A 15072-nucleotide genomic window follows, 5' to 3' on the forward strand; every position below is an offset into this window, starting at 1 on the left:
CTTCTGCAGCGCCTGCAGCCCCTGCACCTGCGAGGCAGGGGAGATGTTTTTGCTGCTTTTTTGGAATCGTGCGATCCCGCGACAGATCCGCTGCAGCACCAGTTTGCTGCTGCTGCTGCTGCTGCTGCTGCTGCTGGTCGCAGCCTCGAGATGCAGCAGCAGCAGCAGCAGCAGGTCCTGCAACAGGTACATGTCTTGGAAGCCCGCATGGATGCCGCCATAAGAAGCGTCACTGAATATGAATGGTGAATATCTGCTGCTGCTGCAGCTGCTGCTGTTGCTGTTTCTGCTGCTGTCAGGTCTTTGCTGTTGCTGTTATTCGTGGTGCAGTGCTGTGTTGCTGTTGCTGCTGCTGAAGTTCGGTTGGCTGCTGGCTGCTGCTGCACCCCCGCTTGGGAAGAAGTTCGCTCGTGTCGCTGCTGTAGCCCATCCTTTTGCTGCTGCTGCAGTGACGCCGTTGCTGCTGCTGCTGCTGCTGCTGCTGCAGGCTGTGCGACGATTTGTCGCTGTCTGTGCACCCCATCGCCAGCCTTTCCGAAGCAGCACAGCTGCTGCACCGGGCAGCAACAAAGCCACAGCTGTATGCACAGCTGATTGCTGCTCCCCGGGTGTCGCAGCAGCAGCTGCAGCAGCAGCTGCAGCAGCAGCCCGTGGACCTCGGGCTCACAGGTCAGAGCTTAGGGTTTAGGGTTTAGGGTTTAGGGTTTAGAACTTAGTTTTCCCACGGCGGCGTTGGAGTTGCTGGGCCTGTTGCTGCTGCACCTGGTGCTGCAGCCGGCCAAGCTGCTGCTGCAGCTGCACGGGCTACTAAGGCCCCTGCTGCTGCTGCTGCTGCTGCTGCTGCTGCAGACATCTACCGCCGCCTGTGTCTCAGCCTGAACTGCCGCGGGCCTCTGCGGCTGCTGTTCTCTCGAGAGACAATTGCAATTTACCAGCTGGTCTACAGAGAGCTGCTGCAGCTGCACTTGGCTAGCCGCCAGCTAGCGCTAGTTTGGCGAGACCTCCTCAAGACCAAGGTCTGCTGCTGCTGCTGCTGCTGTTCTTGCTGCTCGAGCTGCTGCTGCCGCTGTTCTTGCTGCTTGAGCTGCTGCTGCTGCTGTTCTTGCTGCTCGAGCTGCTGCTGCTGTTCTTGCTGTTCGAGATCCTGCTTCTGTTGTTGGTGCTTGAGTTGCTTCTGCTGTTGCTGCTTGAACTGCGGTTTCTGTTGTTGCTGCTCGAGCTGCTGCTGCTGCAGCGCGCACTGCTGCTGCAGCAGCAAGGCTTGCTGCTGCGTTGCTGCTTCCTTCAGGACCTCTTTGGCCTCAGACATTCTGGCTCTCACTTTCGGGCAGCGCTGAAGACAAGAGGGCAAATGGCCTACTTCGTGTCTTGTTTGCTTTCCTACGTTTCCAACGATGTAAACCCTAAACCCTAAACCCTAAACCCTAGTGCTTCGGTCTCGGGCCAGCGACTGCCGGCGAGGCCCAGCGTGCGAGGTGTGTGAGTGGAAATACACTTCAAACCAAAGGCCGCCGTTTCCTGCTGCTGCTGCTGCTGCTGCTGCTGCCGCTGCTGCTGCAGGTGGTGGACGTGGAGTTCGGGCGGTTTCTTTCCTTTTGCTGCCGCGGGCGCCCGAGCGCGGAGCTGCTGCAGCAGCAGCACTTGGAGTGCATGCGCTGCATCAGCAGCGGCTGCTTCTTGGGAAGCCCCACAACTTTGCAAAGTCTGAACAAAACTTTGGCAGTCATTTTGACCTTTGCTGTCCATACACTCAAGTTCTCCACGCTGGCCACCAGGCCGCAGCTGCTGGGGGCTACTGCAGCAGCGCCTGCTGCAGCAGCCGCACGCGACAGCGAAGCGCATGCTGCAGCGCAGCAGCAGCAGCAGCGGCTGCTGCAGCAAAAACGCAGAGACAACAGGCTGCAGTGCTTCCGCTGCGCAGTGGAAGCCACGGGCTTTGGCTCGATGGTCCGCACAGCCCACGCAGCTTTCGTCAGCAGCCAAAAAGAGTTCGTAGGTAAGTGCAGCACCAGCAGCAGCAGCTGCTGCTGCTGCAGCAGGAGCAGTAGTACCTGCAGCAGTGACAGCGGCGGCTGGTATTTTCGAGCCTGCAGCAGCTGCCACACGTGGCGCAGCAGTGTCAGGAGAGCAGCGCGAAGCAGAGGCGGCTTGAGCAGCAGCAGCGGCAGCAGCAGCAGCAGCAGGGATTTGCTGTGGAGTGTGTGCGTGTGGTGCTGCAGCTCGGCTGTTCAGGCTGGTGCAGGGGTCCACTGGTTCTGCTGCTGCTCATTTGCTGCAGCGCCTCGAAATGGCCTTAGCAGCAGGAGACAAACAAGGGACTTCTGGAGTCTCTTCGCCTCTGGGCACAACGCCGCGTTACGAGCTGCACAAGGCTCTTTCTGCTGCTGCTGCTGCGCCTGCTGCGGCTCCTGCTGCTGCTGCGCCTGCTGCTGAAGAGGCCGCTGCAGCAGCAAATGCCGCTAGACTCAGAGCCGCGGCGACACTCGGATGCGTCAGCCCCCGCAGCGCGACGGGCTCCGCAGCAACAGCAGCAGCAGCAACAGCAGCAGCAGCAACAGCAGCAGCAGCAACAGCAGCAAAAGCAGCAACAGCAACAGCAGCGACAGATTCAGCAGCAACAGCAACGCCCCCGTACTCCCTACCGACGCCATCTAGAGAGAGGCCGGTGCTTCTCTCCTCGCTGCACCAGCAGCAGCAGCAACAGCAGCTGCAACAACTGCAGCAGCACCACGAGAAACAGCAGCAGCAGCAGCAGCAGCAGCATTCAAGCACTACATCTGCAATGCAGCAGCTGCTCCACATGAGGCAGCAACAACTGCAGGAGCAGCAGCAGCGACATCACGAGCAGCAGCGCCAGCCCCAAAGTCAGCAGCAACAGCAGCAGCAGCAGCAGCAACAGCCGCAGCAGCCCCGCTTCCCGAGGGCTCCAAGAACAGCAGGTCCATCGACACTGCAGCGAACTGCGAGCGCAGCAGCCACAGCTGCAGCTGCTTCATCTCGTGGATTTGATTCGGGTCTAAAGGGCAGCAGCAGCAGCAGCAGCAGCAGCAGCAAGACAGGGTGGCCCACTCCTCCGAGGCCTGCTGCTGGAGCAGTAGAGACGGCTGCAGCTGCTTGCGCCCGCAGCAGCAGCGTGACAGCAGCCACAGCAGCTGGCAGGGGCTACAGCAGCAGCAGCAGATACAGTCTCGGGCAGCAGCAACAGCAGCAGCAGCTGTTGCAGCGTGGAGCTGGCACTGGACCCAGCAGTAACGGCAGCAGAAGGCCCCCCCTGTCCCACAGCAGCAGCAACAGCAGCTTTGTCAGCGGCTCCGACACAGACGACGAGAGCCACAACACGGCAGCAGCAGCAGCAGCAGCAGCAGCAAGAACAGCGCCTGCTGCTCAGGTGGAAACAGACGCAGCAACAGAAGAAGCTTGGAGCGATGCTCCTACTGAGCAAAGTGACCTGGAGCTAGATGCTGCAGCGCAGCAGCAGCGGCAGCAAAACTTGCTGCAGCAGCGGCGGCAGCAGCTGCCCCCCATGCAGCCAACGCCGCTAGCCCAGGCCCAGGCGATGCTCCGACGGCTGCAGCACCAATGACAGCTAGCTAGCTAGCTAGCTAGCTAGCTGGCAGCTAGCTAGCTGGCTACCAAGCCATATGGCTAGTTAGCTAGATAAATAGCTAGCTAGCTAGCTAGCTAGCTAGCTAGCTGGCCGGCAGCTAGCTAGCTGGCTACCTAGCTATGTGGCTAGTTAGCTAGATAAATAGCTAGCTAGCTAGCTAGCTAGCTAGCTGGCTGGCAGCTAGCTAGCTAGTTACCTAAGCCGACACCTGAAGGCAGGTCGGCGGCCCTCTCTTGTTGAACATGCGGCGAAGCTGCCGCCAACTAAACTCGCCCTCAGCTAGCTAGCTAGCTAGCTAGCTGGCTAGCTAGCCTGCAAGCTAGTTGGCTAGCTAACTAGCTAGCTAGCTATTTTGCTTCCTCGACGGCTACATAGCCAGCAGCAGTCTTTGGCGATTCACTTCAGCGCAGCAGCAAAGCTAGCCAACTAGCTGTTTCCTGTTAGCTCGCGCTACTGAGTAGTAGCTGTGGCTAGCTAGCTAGCCAAGGCCAGCTGCGCCAGCGCTACGGAACAGCAGCTGCAGCAGAAATAACAGCAGCTGCTGCTGCTGCAACAGCAGCAGCTAGTCCGCAGCGCTCTTTCGCTGGGGCCCATGGGTAAATTTGTTTGCTGGCCCCGGCGAGACGGCCGGCCAGCTAGCTAGCTAGCTAGCTAGCTGGCAGCTTCAACCCTTGCTAGCTAGCTAGCTAGCTGACAGCTTCAACCCTTGGCTAGCTAGCTCGCTAACTAGCTAGCTTGCGAGCTAGTCAGCTAGACCCTTCGCTAGCTAGCTATCCAGCTTCCTTGTTGGTTAGTTAGGTCGACCCTTGGCTAGCTAGCTAGCTAGCTAGCTAGCCATTTCGCTGCAGTGCCCGAGCCAAGGAAAGGGTCTATTGCGCCAGCTGGCCAGTTCGGCAGGGCCCCTGCTAGCGAGCCAGCTAGCTAGCGAGCCAGCTAGCTAGCTAGCCAGCTAGCTAGCTAGCCAGCTAGCTAGCCAGCTAGCTGGCTAGCTAGCTAGCTAGCTAGCTGCAAGGCAGCGCGAACTCAGTTGTCAAACGCCTCAGTGTACGTCTCGTCCCAGGTGTACTTCAAAAGCGGCGTTTCCTGCAGGTCAGAGCCAGCGACAAATCAGCAGCAGCAGCAGCAGCAGACAAACAGCAGCAGCAACAGCAGCAGCAGATAAACATATATAAGGGGAAACGAAAAGCAACAGAGAGAACTAGTTACACCAGAATATCGCAGCCACAGGCAGCAGCACTCCGAAGCGCAGCAGCGCGGCGAGACAGCAGCAGCCGCAGCCACTCCAAAGCAGCAGCAGCATGAGCAGCAAAACCAGCAACACCAGCACCCTCAGCAGCAGCAGCAGCAGCAGAGGCACCAACAGCAGCAGCAGCACCCGCAGCAGTAGCAGCGCCACCACCACCACCAGCACAGCACCACCACCACCACCACAACAGCAGCAGCAGCACCACAACCACCGCCAGCAGCCCAGCAACAGCAGCACCACCACCACAACCGCAGCAGCAGCAGCACCACCACCACCACAGCAGCAGCAGCAGCAGCAGCAGCGGACGAGGCACTGGTGGAGGGGCGTGGGTTTGTCCATGATGCAGGGAATGTAAAGGCCCATCACGGGAATGCAAGTCCCGTCGCGGAGCCTCGTGTGCATTTTGCCCAGCTGCGCGTCCATGAGGTGCAGCACGCGGTGCGCGAGGTCGTCGGTTTCTTTGAAACGCACCGGCTGCAGCAGCAGCAGCAGCAGCAGCAGCAGCAGCAGCAGCAGCGGAGGCGGCAGCGGCAGTGGGAGAGGGGGCACGGGCGGGCGGGGAGCGCGTGCGCGCGTGTCTGCTGCGCGCGACGTGGCAGCTAGCAGCTGCTAAACGTGCACAGCACCGTGAGACTGCTGCTGCTGCTGCTGCTGCAGCGCTTGCTACTCCAGCAGCAGCAGCAACGCACCAGCAAGGGGACACAGGGAAAAACAGCCACCACACCGAAAGCTGCAAAGCTACTGCAGCAGCCGCTATAGAACTAGCAGCAGCAGCAGCAGCACCTGCAGCAGCAGCCTTGACAACGGCAGCCCTGAAGCCACGGCAATTGTCACGGCAGCAACAACAGCCAGAGCAGCAGCAGCACCGCCAGCAACAGCCGACGTCCACCAGCAGCAGCAGTAACTGCCGGAGTAGCAGCAGCGGCAGCAGCAGCAGCTGCAGCAGCAGCAGCAGCAAGCATGCTCACAACCACGCGTCCAAGGCAGAAGTTGGTTTCCTCGATGAGCCACTCGTCGTTCTTCTTCAGCAGCTGATCAGAAGTCACTTTCTGGCCCTGGTAGCTCCCGAAGGGCCTCACAGAGGCCCCAAGGGCCCCCAGGGTCTTTGCAGCTTTCAGGGGGGCCCCTGCGCGGGCAAACCCAGACAATAACAACGACATGGCGCTGCTGCTGCTGCTGCTCCTGCTGCTGCTCCTGCTGTTGCCGTTGCTGCTCCGCAGCACTGGAAAGGAATAGGAAGGGTTGCAGAGGCCACTTAAGTCCCAATAAATACGGAATTGCTGTTTTGTCTTCGGATTTCCTTACTAGACTTTATTTGTTCAGAAGGCAGCAGTGTCTGCATGCCCGCGGATCGGGGGCCCTGAAGCGTACCGCTGCAGCCCCTGTTTGCCTCCAACTTGAAATATAATATTATTATTATTTGTCCTTTTTTTTAATTAATTTTAAATGTAGGGATCTGCGTAACTGCGTCGCTGTAGCCACCGTGGTACAGCAGCTAGCAGTCCTGGCCTGATTCACCTTACCCGAAGTCGCCGTCCTGTGCTGATCGCTCTGTCCGCATTTCTGATGAAATTGACCTAATTAATTATCATTTAATATAATTTAAGTGAATTACTTTTAGCATGTCTTTGAAATTGATCCACAACACGCACAGTAGCATGACACGCGCTTCATTCAACTTGTTGTATTGCCACTGTTCAGATTCCGCCACACCGGCAGTTCGCTGTGCTGCGAGAAAGACACTCTGCAGAGCCATATCTTTTCTATTAGAGTTAAGCTAAGCTGAGGGAGGCTCGGGAGGTGGGCCATTCCCGCAGCAGCAGATCGCGTCATTCTCCAAAGTCCGAGAGAAAGCAAAACATTTCAGCAGATTTGGCCGGCCTCTGCTAACTTCAGAGCTGCACGCCGTTGCTACTTCCCTTACTGAGCCATACAAGCCCCCACAGAAGGCCACAGCTGGTCTGCGTGTCCGCCTATACACGTGACAGCCAATAACAAAGAAAGGCATTATTAATTAGCATGCGAAGCCCTCCCAGCCATTCCTGCTCCCCGGAAGCCTGCTTTAAGTCGCCTCTATAGACACCTTGCAGCGCTGCTTCCTTATGCAGTCTACCGTACACTTTAATCTTTTCTGTGGGCGAAGCTGAAGTGACCCTCAGGGGGCCCCTGTGGGCCCCTGGGGTTTGTACCCAGGGCTTCTTTTGAAGGAAAGCTCCTCACTGAAGCCCCTAGAGACTCCACAGAACAGTCTACGTCTTTTCGTTGCGGGAAGTGGGCTTTGTTTAGGGTTTGACGGGGCCTTTTGCCTTTTCTATTAGCGGCTTTCGCCTCTGTGATTCTATATGCACTCCACTATATGAACTCCAGCCTGATCCGTGAGATCTCAGAGGGAGCTAAAACGGGTTTTTTCTATATAAAGTCTACGACTGAATATAAGCAGCAGCGGCGCCATTAATGCAATTCTTGAGGAAAGCACCTTTGCCAGTGAAGCTGTATCGAGGAGCAGGAAGTGTTAGGGGAAATATTTCGAGATGCATGCAGCATTGTTTGTAAATCGCTGCAGTTTTGCTCCTTTTAGGTAGATATTGTTGGCCCCTTGTGCACAGGGCTGCGTAGTCAGCCATCCAGAAGGGTGAGTTGAGCAGTTCAACTTTGTTGTTTCCTGTTCTTGAGCTGCGCCTCCGGAGAGGCCCTCGAGATCCGTTTTATCCTCCATTTCCTCCGTTTCTTCCGAATTCTGGCTAGACGTTTGACGAGAAATTGCAAGGCTGGGCTCGTTGGAAGCCCCAGGCGCAGTTAGGGGCTCCAGCTCACCTGCTGCTGGTGCTGCTGGCTCATCTGGCTGCGGAAGCAACTCGGCCTTTATGTAGAGTTGAGGCACTCTCAGCTCTTCCAGGCGGTGCCGCATGAAGGCCACCATATCGTTGTACGCGTCGATGCTTCTGCGCAGCTCTTTTCTTAAGTCTCGCTCGCAGCAGCTGTGGTCTGTAACGGCTTCCTGAATCATCTGGCAAACGGCTTTGGAGGCTTCTGGAGGGAAGTGAGAGCTCGCCTGCGACTCCTGTATCTGCCGGTAGCTCGACTCCAGTTTCGCTAGAGTTTCCGTCGCCTGCAGCCTCAGCAAAGCCCCATAAGCTGCTGAGGCCCCGCTGTTTTCTTCTTGCAGCTGCCGGATGCTTTGCTGCATTTGCCCGATGGTGCGGCCGATGACTTTCTTTTGGTGCTCCAGTTCCCGAATTTGCAAACGAACGTTCTTTATGTTTTCTTCCATCTGAAAAACACGAGGCAAGCTGGCCTAATTTACTGAATCTGAAGCCCAGTTGCACCTATGTCGTACAGAGAGTGATTCTGAGGAACACTTCTGCGCCAGCAAGCTGTTTGCAGCCCGTGGCAGGTGCTTCACCTCTTTATTTCTCCTTTTAAGGTTGCGTAAAACCAGCCTGTCCTTTTCTGCAAAGCGCAACTGCGCCTTCAGCCGGGCCCTAAAATGCGAAAGGAACTCAAAATGTCACAAGTGCCAGAAGCTTCCATGAAACGCAACTAGTTCAAGTCGCCTTCGTCAAACCCATCGATAAATCTTCATCGATAAATCTTCATCGTGAAACAAATTCCAGGGGGATACGAAATGTTTTCTCCAGCTAAGAAATGGTGCCATGCTCAAATGGCCAGAACAGCTAGAAAGCCAACAAGATTTATCAAATGGGAATGCAGAAAATTGTAGGGGAGGCAGCGGAAGTTCAAGTAGCCTGCTCAACGTGTTGATTTTTGTTCGACAGATTTGTTCTGCACTCGTTTCAGGTGAGGTATTCTCACTTTAAGGCCTTCTGTTCTTGAAGAGGCTCCCGAATTTTTGCATTCTGAGCAGCCATGTAGTCTATTTCTTTCTTCAGCCTTTTGTTATCTGCAGCTGTTCGTTCGTTTTCAGCACGTAGTTTTTTAACGAGCTGCAGATTATCTCTAGTAATCTCTTCGTAATAACCTGGTCACAGCAGTTTTGAAAAGCAATTGCGCTTTTGTTTGAGCCATTTTAAGCAAGCCGTAGAAAGTAGGTTCTCTGCAGTTTGTGGCTCAACGGCCCACCCTTCAGCTTGCTGATAGCTTCCTGGTTAAATGCCTTGAGTTTATTCATGTGGCAGTTCTTCGATTCCTCCACCTCGTGGATAGAAACTCTCTCCTGGAGCTCCAAGGATTGCTCGAGCTCCTGAATACAGCAAGTGCCGCATTGCAAGGAGCAGTAAAGATGCAAGGTAAGCCTCGAAATATCCACCAAGTCGAGATCCTTGTTGCCAGCACGCAGGGAATCAAAAACCACCTGCTTCTCAGTTCTTTCAGAACATTCTCAAGACGCTGTTGAAACCCTTGTGTTCTAGCTTCTACATGGAACGATAAACGGTGCACTCGAATACTCACCCCGACATACCTTTAACTCTATTTCACACTGCAGCTTCAAATCCTCCGTGCTCTTTTCGAATGTTTCCCTTATTTTGCTCAAGTGCTGTGAAGGCCAGAAATAATACAAGTCGACTTCTTGGTCATTGCTGCTGCAGAAGGTCACTTCAGATCCACGGCTTTTGCAACTAAACTGCGCAGCAGCGCTTGCTGCATGCATATAAGGAAAAGTCCATTTTGCTCACTGGCTCCGTTCAGGGAATTCTGCTGGTCCCGACATACTTGATCTAGCGTTCTTTTGAGGGCTTCGACTTCCTGCTTCGTTTCCTCAGTCTCTCTAATAGACATGGCTTTGAACTCTTTGGTTCTCAATTGCGCTGAGGCCAAAGACTCCTGAAAATACTTGTCAGCTGCGGCAATTAGCTGCTGCGTGGAATTGAACTGCGCCTGTTCTTCTAAGGTTGCTTGAACTTCTAGGACATGTGCTTGTGTGTCATAAGCGGCAAGTTCTTCCATGTGTGCAGCTTCTTCCATCGCAGCCTCCCCAGTTTCCTTCTCAAGTGTCAGTTGTAGTTTCTGACTACATCTTTGCGTCGCCTCCCGAATCCTCACAAGCATTGCCTACGCGGACCTCCTCACGTTTCAAACAAGCCTTTTGGACAAGACATAGCGACTATTTTGTAGCATGCGGTGCACCGAACAGCCAGCAGATCCTAAGCAATGAAATAATGCCACTAACTCACTACTTCGAGCTGCAGCTTTATCCTGCCGCGCCTCGTCTGCTCAAGCAGCGCCTGCAGGCTCTCTACTTCATTTTCCGCATTTTCTCGCAGTTCCGCCAGCGTGCGGAGCCGCTCCTGTTCAGGCGAGTCTTCATCTAGTGGCAAATCAAGCAAACCAAAACGCTCGTGTCGACTTTAATTTTAACTGCACATTAGAATAGAAGTAAAAGGAAGTGACCTCCGAAGTCTAGCTTTTACGCGACACGGCTATGAACTAGAAAGGATATGGGGCTCAGCAGGAAAGATTCTGCTGCTCTTCTCGCATAGAGAACAGCAATATCCCTAGATCCGTCTATGTGGTGAACCAGTCCGACCTGGGGATGATTTACTCGCCGCTTCTTGAGTTTTTGCTGACATTTTCACGCAAAAATTGTGTTCAATCTGCAGCGTTCTGCGGGCCCTCCAGCTGTTGCTGGGCTTAAAATGCTATATAGCGGTAGTCATGAGGCATATGTGTATGTCACGAGCCTTCCGTACTGCCAAGCACGCTATAAAGAAGTCGTATAGACCAATGGCCTTAAGGCAATCGGCTCTCGGCTGTATGTAGGCATCGGCTAACGTGGAGTCCTCCAACACGAATTCAATACACAAACTAGCGTAAAATATAGGAACAAGTAATGGAATTATGCTAATTTATCAAGCAAAACACTTGAGGCATTCGCTGGGTTGTTGTTAGAGCAAGCCCCAAAAGCTCCACTGTGCTCGTTGGCTGCATGCATCGCCCTTGCAGCTTCTAACGAAACAATGTTAGTTTTTCCAATTAGAAATTTTGGCATACATTTGCGGATATTACGGCGTTTTTTAGCTTGAAGAAAACTAAGTAGCAAAGGTGTACGTGTCAAGGAGGCGGTCAGATGTACACCACACGTGCGAGCGTAATCTCTGAAATTTCTGTGTTTGAGTCTGTGTAGGCTGTGTAGGCTCTATGATGCGTCAGGTCACTGTTAGTGTATCTGTGGCTTTAATGCTAGTCTACTGTGTGTTCGCTCAGTATTTCTACACTAGCTTGTCGACCAGCATGAGGAACTTGCCGGCTACCACTAACGCTTTCCCCTAATGGCGAGCCAGAGCTTCTGAGAACCGGTGCACTCCTTTTATTAAATTATTTTGAACCTTTCTGTGGCGACGTACCAGTGCAGCTCGTTTGAGACTCCCAAAAACTCCGGGGTCCCCGGAGCTGTACACCCTCGTGCGGTGATGCACCAGGCTTAGGCCCTTACCCCACCAAGAAGCCCTCCAACGAGTCATGCCTGTTTGCAATATAGTTTTACTGGGATACATAAAACGAAACATCTCAGCACTCCAATTGTTGAAAGCTTGGGTGTGAGTAACTCTGCTCAGCTGGGTCTTAGTTTGACGAAGTAGAACCTGCGTTGAACACCCCTGCTCCTCGTTGCAGCAGTAATGCAAAAAAGCTGTTATTTGATCAGTGTTGCTGTATTTGTCGCAATGTTGAGTCCTGTACTGGCTGCTAAGCCTTGTGAGTAGTCCAGCAGTTGTTGGTTCTCTTTGTCCGATCCACCTGTGTCAGTTTTGTCAAGTCCCTGCCTGACGAGTAGCTTCTGGATTTGCTGCCATTCGGGGGAGAACAGCAATGCGCAGTTCAGGGAAATCTTGCAAACGAAAGAATAGCATTAAACAGCTGAGTCCACTTACGCACTGCTTAGTGAAGGACAGACCAAGGAAGGCGAAGAGCATTTCCACGGCGTTCTGTCTTCTGGATTCTGAGATCTATATTGTGAATTTGTGGCAACTTTGTCTTGCTACACAGGTAAATATGAATGCGCAGCAAGTGACCGGCTTAGGCGAGTGAACTAGACAAAGTATGAGTAAAATTACTATGAAGTCGGTGTTTGAAGAGCCACTGGGCTTTTACTGCAAACTCCGGAATGCTGCCACCGGCAATAAGTGCCCCATACTGCCTCTTTGGTTTCTCTCAGCTTAATTCAGGAGGCTTCTTGCTCATACATGAGAACATCCTTTTGAGAGACCACTGGTCCTCAAGCTTTATTGGCAGCTGGCCACAACAGCGGGTCCGGTAGTGATCTCCAAGATTTTAGCGGGCATCGACGTACCTCAAGAGCCTAAAAGTCTATTAAGTACTTTTCTGAGACGACATCGAGTGTTAGGGCAGTTTTAGCTCAAGATAAAGTGTATGGAGCTGCACAAATGGCTGATGCTAACTTGAAAGAGTTAGTCAGTAGAAGCTTTGTTGAATTGGGAAGCGCTGCTGTGTCCATTCCAGGACATGAAACATAAACATTGACTCTTTCAAATTCCGTTCAATTGATTCCCAGATGTTTCTTGATCGAATTGCTTCTGTTTTGCACACAATTCCCTCCCCAAAGCGCAAATTGCTCATCAGGCTAAATAGCAAAGCTGACACTTCAAAAAAAGTTTTAAATCCTACGCTGCAGCGCTTTAAGCTCCTGCAGGAGCCAGCCTCAGTGTGCCTGCGTTGCTACTGGACAATAGGTGGAAGCAGCAAGAGTCGAAGATGCAAATATTTCTGAACGCCCGGACGTTGCTGCACACCGCGACTGTGGGACCTCCACGTGAGGCGGCCATCAAGAGAGTTGGACCCTACAAAAGGTCCTTTTAATCGGCATTTCAACTCTTTATCCACCTTAGGGTTCCTTACTTTCAGCTGAATGCTCATCTCCCTCCCCATAGCAGCGGCTCTTGCATTCAATTAGCAACCAGTCAGCTAAAGAGCAAAGCCACCTTCATTGTAGGAGGAAATAAAACGTCCACTACAGGCAACTTCGTGGACTCCACTAGAACAGATATGCACGGCATTTTTTGATGTTTCATTACACTGTCACTGTTCCGTGTAGTTGGAGTACTCTGCGCTGCAGCTGGACAGAAAGCTGCCATAGTGGGCTTCTTTGAGTTTTACTTCAGTCCAGAGTTTGTCAGGAAGCTACAAATTCAATGAAACTCCTTCTGCTAGGTGAACTTACTCCAAGAGACCCTTAGGACGGCCCCACAGCAGTGCCATTTCCGTCTTGGTGCTCAGAGCATCTGTTTCGTCTGTATGCTACTCGTTAAAATAAAACCCATCGGATTGTTGTGCATTCAATGAAAAACGGAGGAGGAGTTGTGGTATCAGAACGGAGAGTCACAGGGCTTGAGGCCTTAAGGCCCGAGCAAGCGCCGAAACTCGGGATAAAAGCCCAATCACGGGTCGACTGAAAGTTTTAGCGGGTAAGAAACATTATTTTGATGTTTTCGTGGAAAAAATGTAACACGAGAGCCGCAATTGCCTCGCTTGTCCCATTATAAGCATTGGCGCCAGTCTCGGTTTTGCTATCAGGCTTTACAGCTGAACTCTTGCGTTCCGTTGCTCCTTCCAGGGACAATTCCCAGCATACTGCATGTCAGAATCTATTTCAAGTTGTCCCGCGGCCAGTGATGGGGTCGGCTCTGCAGAGAGAGGCCCCCTCTGGCCGGGGGTTCCCCTGCGGGTGATAGAGTTTTTCAGCGGCATAGGGGGCCTCCGGGTGGGTCTGGTTGAGGCTGGTGAGGCTCTGAGACAGCGCGGGGTTGGCAGTTTTGCTGCGGAGTTTGTGGCGGCCTACGACGTCAGCACAACAGCAAACGGAGTGTATGCACACAACTTCAGCAGCAAGCCGATTTGTGCTTCCATCGAACACCTCTCGCTGCAGCAAGTGGATGGAAAGGCGCAGCTCTGGCTGCTCTCTCCCCCCTGCCAGCCCTACACGCGGGGAGGCAAGAAACTGGACATGCAGGACGGGCGGGCTACGGGTTTTCTGCATTTGCTGCAGCTCCTAGACAGTTGCGCCTCTCCCCCTCAGTTCATATTCTTGGAAAATGTCCGGGGTTTTGAAGGCTCAGACACTTGGCACTGCATGCAGCGAGTGCTACTGAGAAAGCACTACAGCGTGCAGCACTTTCTACTCTCCCCCACGCAAATCGGCATTCCCAACACGAGAGTTCGCTACTACTGCCTCGCAACGAGGCACACAGACCTCCCGAAACAGCAGCAACAGCAGCAGCAGCAGCAGCAGCAGCAGCCCCAGACAGGTCTGAAGCAGCAGCAACAGCCACAGCAGGCGGCGCCAGAAGCTCCCGAAGTCAGCGCGCTGGGGGCTGCTGGGCTGCAGCTAATTCCCCCAGATCTGAATACGGAGTGGAATCCAAGGAGCCCCGTTACCAGCGCAGCCCCCAGGCTGCGCCGTGTTGGCGAATTTTTAGAAAAAAATATTTCTGCAGCAGAGTGGGAGGCGCTGCGGGTTCCTGCGGATCGACTGACTCGCTTTCTTGAATCGGAAGCAGAAGCTGCACAGGCAGAAAACGGTGAGGGGGGAAGCGGGGCTGCAGAGGACTCCGCGAATTCAGAATTCAACAAAAAAGAAGAAAGCACTGAGACGGAAATGGAGTTAAATCAAAGAAAAAAGAGGAACTCAAACACTCAGCAAAAGTTCAACAACGGCTTCCGCTTGGAGCTCGTCAGCCCAAGCTCCACGGCGTCCGGCACCTTTACTAAAGGCTACGGGCGAAACCTCCACTCCGGAGGGCCTCTGCTGCTTATTTGTGAAGAAGACCAGCCTTCAGGAGGCCGAGAAGCAGCAGCAGAAGCGGCAGCAGCAACACCATCCGGAGCCGCAGCAGAGAGCCGCAGCACAGTGGAATCTCCAGCAGTTGTCACAGGAGAAGCTGCAGCAACAGGAGCTGCTGCAGCAGCAGCAGCAGTGCTTCGTCCGGACACCTTGGAGCGTCGCCGATTCCGCCGTTTGCGCGCTGGCGATTCAGTTCGTTTCTTCTCAAGTCGTGAGCTGCTGCGACTTCACGGATTTCCAGAAACATTTTCTTTCCCCCCTTCGCTGCCCTTTAGAAAGAAGGCAGCGCTTGTAGGGAACTCCGTGAACGTGAAAGTTGTGGCGCTGCTGCTGCAGCACTTGCTGCATCAGCACTTACTGCAATAGCACTTGCTGCAGCAGGCTTGCTGCAGCAGCACGTAGGCCGCATGACTTCCCTCAGAAGCTAGCCTCTCCGTTGCTTGCTTGAGCGGCGCGGGGCGCAGC

At 53.8% G+C, this 15072-nt stretch overlaps 4 protein-coding genes across 4 annotated transcripts in view; 2 read left to right on the plus strand and 2 right to left on the minus strand.

Annotated features, from left to right (window-relative positions):
* Nucleotides 1-3583, plus strand: part of ETH_00005885 (gamma-tubulin complex component 2, putative) — a gene marked incomplete at both ends in the record, with an annotated part of 6331 nt that extends 2748 nt beyond the window's left edge. Inside the window, 6 exons of the mRNA XM_013373358.1 lie at nucleotides 144-245; nucleotides 488-669; nucleotides 850-1016; nucleotides 1289-1396; nucleotides 1561-2152; nucleotides 2220-3583. Of these exons, the coding sequence (XP_013228812.1) occupies nucleotides 144-245; nucleotides 488-669; nucleotides 850-1016; nucleotides 1289-1396; nucleotides 1561-2152; nucleotides 2220-3583 (2515 nt within the window). The remainder of the gene's footprint in view (nucleotides 1-143; nucleotides 246-487; nucleotides 670-849; nucleotides 1017-1288; nucleotides 1397-1560; nucleotides 2153-2219) is intronic.
* Nucleotides 3584-4630: 1047 nt separating this feature from the next.
* ETH_00005890 (uncharacterized protein) lies at nucleotides 4631-6013 on the minus strand (the record flags this gene model as incomplete). Its single annotated transcript, XM_013373359.1, has 3 exons — nucleotides 4631-4690; nucleotides 5160-5327; nucleotides 5822-6013. 3 exons carry the CDS (start codon nucleotides 6011-6013, stop codon nucleotides 4631-4633), a joined length of 420 nt encoding a protein of 139 aa, XP_013228813.1.
* A 1352-nt stretch (nucleotides 6014-7365) lies between these two features.
* ETH_00005895 (growth-arrest-specific protein 8, putative) lies at nucleotides 7366-9860 on the minus strand (the record flags this gene model as incomplete). The annotated part of the gene is made up of 6 exons (XM_013373360.1): nucleotides 7366-8124; nucleotides 8257-8335; nucleotides 8667-8832; nucleotides 8934-9054; nucleotides 9274-9348; nucleotides 9525-9860. The coding sequence occupies 6 exons, from the start codon at nucleotides 9858-9860 to the stop codon at nucleotides 7366-7368; spliced, it is 1536 nt and encodes a 511-aa protein (XP_013228814.1).
* A 3541-nt stretch (nucleotides 9861-13401) lies between these two features.
* Nucleotides 13402-14973, plus strand: ETH_00005900 (DNA methyltransferase 2, putative; the record flags this gene model as incomplete). The annotated part of the gene is made up of 1 exon (XM_013373361.1): nucleotides 13402-14973. The coding sequence occupies one exon, from the start codon at nucleotides 13402-13404 to the stop codon at nucleotides 14971-14973; it is 1572 nt and encodes a 523-aa protein (XP_013228815.1).
* Between the last annotated feature and the right edge of the window lie 99 nt (nucleotides 14974-15072).

The sequence above is a fragment of the Eimeria tenella genome, genomic scaffold (assembly GCF_000499545.2).
Source record: "Eimeria tenella Houghton genomic scaffold, Eth_scaff138, whole genome shotgun sequence".
NCBI classification, from domain to species: Eukaryota; Apicomplexa; class Conoidasida; order Eucoccidiorida; family Eimeriidae; genus Eimeria; species Eimeria tenella.